Genomic DNA, 5,564 nt, shown 5'->3' on the forward strand with positions numbered 1-5,564 from the left:
AGTGTTTATCATAGATCTTTATCATAGATCTCCACAAAAACAGTGAAGTGTTTATCATAGATCTTCACAAAAACTATTAACAGTTAATCCATATGGATATAATTTCGAAAACAGCTTGGGATACAAAATTCAATTCATTACGCCGTAAGGCATTTCCCTTTGAAATGAATTGCCCCAGCCGATGCCGTGTCTTATTGTTGACCGAGTTTAGGATACAAAATTCAATTCATTACGTCGTAAGGCGTTTCCCTTTGAAATGAATTGCCCCAGCCGATGCCGTGTCTTATTGTTGACCGTAGATTTGTGGTGTTAGACGATTGAAGGAAGTTTGGTCGTTGATCCTCACACTGTCCTTTTGTCTCCCAACCCAATGGCCTCTGTGTCTTCTGAGTTATTGTTCGGGCGGTGGCAGATTAAGCATTTCTTGCTGTCGAGCCTCGCACGGACACTGGAGGCCTTTCCTACGATGGTCATGATTTTCGCCGACTATGAACCCCATTGGCATTGCAATGGAGGGAAAACTCCAGAGGATTTCCTTTTCGTGAAGCCAAGGTTCGAATCCTGCAGCCCGACGGGATCTATATGCTCCATGGACCGGGCCTCATGGGACTGGGACGGAGGCCCCGGGGTTTCGACGGTCTACGGATGGGATCTCGTCTGCGGCCAGAAATACAAAGTTGGGTTTCTGCAGTCTGCGTTCTTTGTCGGATGTTTGCTCGGTAATTGATATTTTCAGCCCCTGTGCGCTTTTATATCTGACGGCTGATCGCCATTAAGATTTTCTTTCAGTTTCTGATTTATTTTTTGATACAGGTGCAGGGATATCTAGGCATCTATCGGATTCTTCACTGGGGCGTGAGGGTGTCCTGAAGTTGGTCTGCATCTGCAATTCCATTTTTGGTTTCTTGACGGCAATGTCGCCGAATTTCTGGGTTTATTTAATTCTCCGTCTATTGACGGGAATTAGCAATGGTGGCCTGGGGTTGTCGTCGTTCTCCTTGGCGACGGAAGCCGTCGGACCGTCCAAGAGAGCACTGGTTGGCATGTCGACTTTCTACTTCTTTTCTCTCGGCATAGCAGTGTTGCCGGCTCTGTCCTACTTTTCCGGCAACTGGAGATATCTGTGCAGTCTGCGTTCTTTGTCGGGTGTTTGCTCGGTAATTGATATTTTCAGCCCCTTTGCACTTTTATATCTGACGGCTGATCACCATTAATATTTTCTTTTAGTTTCTGATTTATTTTTTGATACAGGTGCAGGGATATCTGGGCATCTATCGGATTCTTCGCTGGGGCGTGAGGGTGTCCTAAAGTTGGTCTGCATCTGCAATGCCATTTTTGGTTTCTTGACGGCAATGTCGCCGAATTTCTGGGTTTATTTAATTCTCCGTCTATTGACGGGAATTAGCAATGGTGGCTTGGGGTTGTCGTCGTTCGTCTTGGCGACGGAAGCCATCGGACCGTCCAAGAGAGCACCGGTTGGCATGTTGACTTTCTACTTCTTTTCTCTCGGCATAGCAGTGTTGCCGGCTCTGTCCTACTTTTCCGGCAACTGGAGATTTCTGTACGTCGCGGGTTCGCTTCCCTCGGTCGTGTATTGCATCTTCATTCTGCCATTCGTTTGGGAGTCCCCGCGGTGGTACCTGGTGAAGGGCAGGCTGAAAGAAGCCATGGGCATCATGAGATAATAATCATCATCCCTCCATGATTCACATTATAGAAATAATAATTGACATTATCCACATACACAACTCTTGTGATGCATCTTTCTCATATGCTCAGGTCATTTTTTGAAATAAGTGTACTCATCCAATGATGGAGACTCAACACGCATGAGGTACATTAGTCATTTATTCATAAGAATATTTTTCATTTAGTATATTGGGATGTAAAGATTGTGGGTTGAAGTTGGAAATGAATCATGATGCTTGGAAGTTATACTTGTTGCATTATTTCATTTTTGTGGTTATATCCTCCTTCTAGTGAAGTGTAACCATATAGGGACTTGTCCAACCTCATTAAGAATAATAAGCCTAAGTAAATTAAAATAGAGTGGCTATATCATTTCATACTCAACACCTTCCATGCATCCCTTTTTTCCATTCTCCTGTCTTTTAACTTACTTAGTGTCATTAGTTTGCAAGTTTCTTACTTGTCTCATTAAACCGATCGAGTATGATGTGTAAGGGTGTCCCTCCATCATCAAAGTTGAAATTTTTCTCATATCCACCAAAATAAAATAAAAAATAAAACTTTACAAAAACAAAAATAAAATAAATAACCACACAAAACATTAAAATAATATTTGTTAAATAAATTAAATCCCTCTAAACTCATGTTAGATTTATATTTAAAATAAATCTAAATTAATTCTATTGGAAAAAATGGTGTCCATTTTCCCTGCAGTTCAACCTTGCACTTTATTTCATTTCATAGAAAATGAACACCACTCCATTCAAGTACAGCCTTTGACATGTTACAAAAATTGAAAGATCCATATAACCAGCATCCATATGCTCTTAATCCGTGCTGCTATGAAGCCTTCACATGGGTCCCCTCGACCTAAAATTATTTAATGAGAAAGTTCAAAGGGGAGGTGCATTTTCGAACGGGCTCGCCTTTTAACAACCTGTGGATCCTCACTTGATTGTCCGTGCTGCACTATTTTGTTTATCCTGTCGCACAAAAATTCTGTTTTCAATGACAAATTTTACAAGTAATAATAATTTTTTAAGATACAGTGAGCGTTTACAATGATTCAGTGCATGGTTTAACGACGTTTTAGGAGCTAGCCATGGGAGATTTCAGAAGACTATGCTGCTGCTGATGCCTAGAGAGGTTTGTCTATTTTGTTCATGTGTGAAGTCTCGAGGAGACTGCATTTGTAGTTGGGACACTGTTGCCTGCACCTTAAAGGCCTGCTTAGACCTTCATAAACAAAGTTACATTCAAATGAAGCATGCCAACCGAGCCAACATACTAAATAAGTAGCTTCCACTAGGTATTTAGTCATATATTCTCTGTTTGATATGTGCTTATTTATTTTTTATTTTTCAACTTGAAAGGGTGTACCTAATGTCTGTGCATATCCTTCTTACTTCCAGTACACCTAGAATAGGTTACATCATTTGCATTATCAAAAGTAGAATCACAACACACGCAAACAAATACATACGCCCACCAAGCACAAGAAAATAGTGTGATGGCTATCAACTTTTTTAAATCAAACTTGTAATAATCTCAATAATAAATCTAATGTTCTTTAGAGAAGACCTGCTACTCTAGTTTTTGTTGGGTTTCGTACAGTTTATAGTGTATCATAAGGAAATACATTTCTTGAAGGGATTGCATCAGAAGGCTCAACGGACCTTTGAGCATTTTTGTAGGGGTTTATGTTATCCAATCATTAAAATTTTTGATAAAATTAGTCTGGACTATCCACATGCCTATTTTTTTCAATAAAATTGAAGAAGTGCATGTTTTTGCTTTAATAATATGTATACTCCTAAATTTTCTGAACTGTAGTTTTGTGGGCCAATTGTTTTCTGTATTGTACGGTATCCACATTTGAATTCAGATTCTATCTTGATAACTATCATTTCTTAGTATGTTTTTATGAATATATTGCATTGTAAGTGTTCTCTCTTCTTACATTGGACAAGAGAATACGGCTGTCTTTGACAATGTGAAGTTGTGGAAGATGCAAAACTTCCCTTGCTTTACATGAGCCAACTTGACCTTCAATAGAAATATTGCTGAACACAATGAGAAGTTTCATGCTTCTTTAGAGAGCATCCCGAAAGGCTTGTGTAATTCCTGCTTTGTTTTGGTTGATGCCTTGCTGAGGAATCATTGAGGCTCATCATGGTTTTGTGGTCCAATCAGAACCTATTCAATACTCACCTTCGTTGACTATATTAGTTGAACACAAACCCTGTCAAAACTCTCAAGCCAGTAGGGCTCGGGCACAATGTTAGTTCCTCAATATGGTGATCAAATTCTGTCTTCAACATTACAATTGTCTTCACGCATCCTTTTTCTAAATGAATCTATATTACATGCGCTTGAAGAACTAGCTTTGAAGTCTCTATTCTCAGGCAATGTTCAGGTCTAAGTTCTTGTAGGCAATTCTGTGTTGAAATTATACTTGCATACCAGAATCTTATATTGGCGGAAGACCGTTACTCAAATGTCTGCCAAAAAGAGAACCCATTTTGACACACCACCTATGCAGAGGAAGAAGCTTCACAAGTGTTTGGGCTCCTTTTCTCTATCATGGCTGGGGAAGTAGCCAAGAGTAAATATCTCTACAGGCATGAAGTCCAATAAAAATAATGTATAAGACATATTTGACAACCAACAATTGCATCTAAAATGAAAAATATGTTCCCGGCCTTTCAGAAAATGTGGAGTCTAGCAGAATGTGAGGCCGTCATTATCATCGAAATTCCAACCAGATATGAATCTTTCAGTCTTATGGTATTATGGGACAATAACATCACTGATATATGAACTATATATCAAGCTTTTAATCCTAAAATATAAGTGATGGATGCTTCATTACAAAGCCTAGAAGTCTTCTTTCAAATGTAACAATTGGATGATGCACAGAAGTTGATGCTAATAGAAGTCTGTATGGAGTGACCAACCCATAACATGGTGGTGGGCTCTTGTACGAGAAGCCTTCTTTCAAATATAACAATTGAATGATGCACAGAAGTTGATGCTAAAAGAAGTCAGTATGGAGCAACCAACCCTTAACATGGCGGTGGGCTCGTGTACGAGACTTAGTCAACTCAAATTCACCTCCTACACAAACTTTGATATGCTTCAAGCAAGAAATGCAAGATAGGTTATACCTGAAGGGGAAAGCAGAGGAAATCATGAAGCAATGGATTCATGTAAGGCAAGTACCTAGTCAAAGGCATCAAACAATATTTTTGATGGCTTCAAGTCCATGGTGACGAATTGGAAGTTCCTCGACTCACTTCTCAGAGGACTCTCAACCAAAATATCCAAAGAAAAATGGACCTGCTTAGTATAAATGCTTTGGAGAATGCTTTACAAGTAGCTTTCGAGTTTGAGGCCAAAGCTTCAGAAGAAAATGTACTAAGCCTCCACTAACTAAAGTAAGGTTCTCGAAGCCTTATCTTTTAGAACCGTCTCTATTAGTAACTCAGAGCAGCCTTTAAATCAGGGAAATGATTACACAATAGATAAAATTGGCCAGCGCTTATCAAAAATTCCATCCAGCCAGATAGTCGATGCTCAATCCTACTTTATATTTTCTAAGTGCAACCAATAACTCCACGAGGATAACATGATCCCTATTTAGAAAATACACCCCCTGCCTGCTCAAATGGTTGGTACCTATAATCATAGCCCTGTAGGGATAAAAATGATGACTATGAGTTACAATGGCTCTATACATTGATGGCAGTTTCTTTAGCTTTGCCAACAATCATTGTACTCTAGTATAGACTAAATGGACACTGGAATTTCCGTTATCCAGAAGATCGAATCTTACCCAAGGAATTCACAAAAGTTGTTGCCAACCCACAACTGGT

At 39.4% G+C, this 5,564-nt stretch overlaps 1 protein-coding gene across 1 annotated transcript; it reads left to right on the forward strand.

Moving 5' to 3' along the window:
• Positions 1–370: 370 nt before the first annotated feature.
• LOC149154911 (organic cation/carnitine transporter 4-like) lies at positions 371–1,685 on the forward strand. Its single transcript, XM_089444250.1, has 4 exons — positions 371–719; positions 814–875; positions 968–1,157; positions 1,252–1,685. Exons 1-4 carry the CDS (start codon positions 371–373, stop codon positions 1,683–1,685), a joined length of 1,035 nt encoding a protein of 344 aa, XP_089300376.1.
• The last annotated feature ends 3,879 nt before the right edge of the window (positions 1,686–5,564 follow it).

The sequence above is a fragment of the Pinus tabuliformis genome, chromosome 9 (assembly GCF_031772625.1).
Source record: "Pinus tabuliformis cultivar Carrire ecotype Pingquan chromosome 9, CPIR1, whole genome shotgun sequence".
NCBI lineage: Eukaryota > Viridiplantae > Streptophyta > Pinopsida > Pinales > Pinaceae > Pinus > Pinus tabuliformis.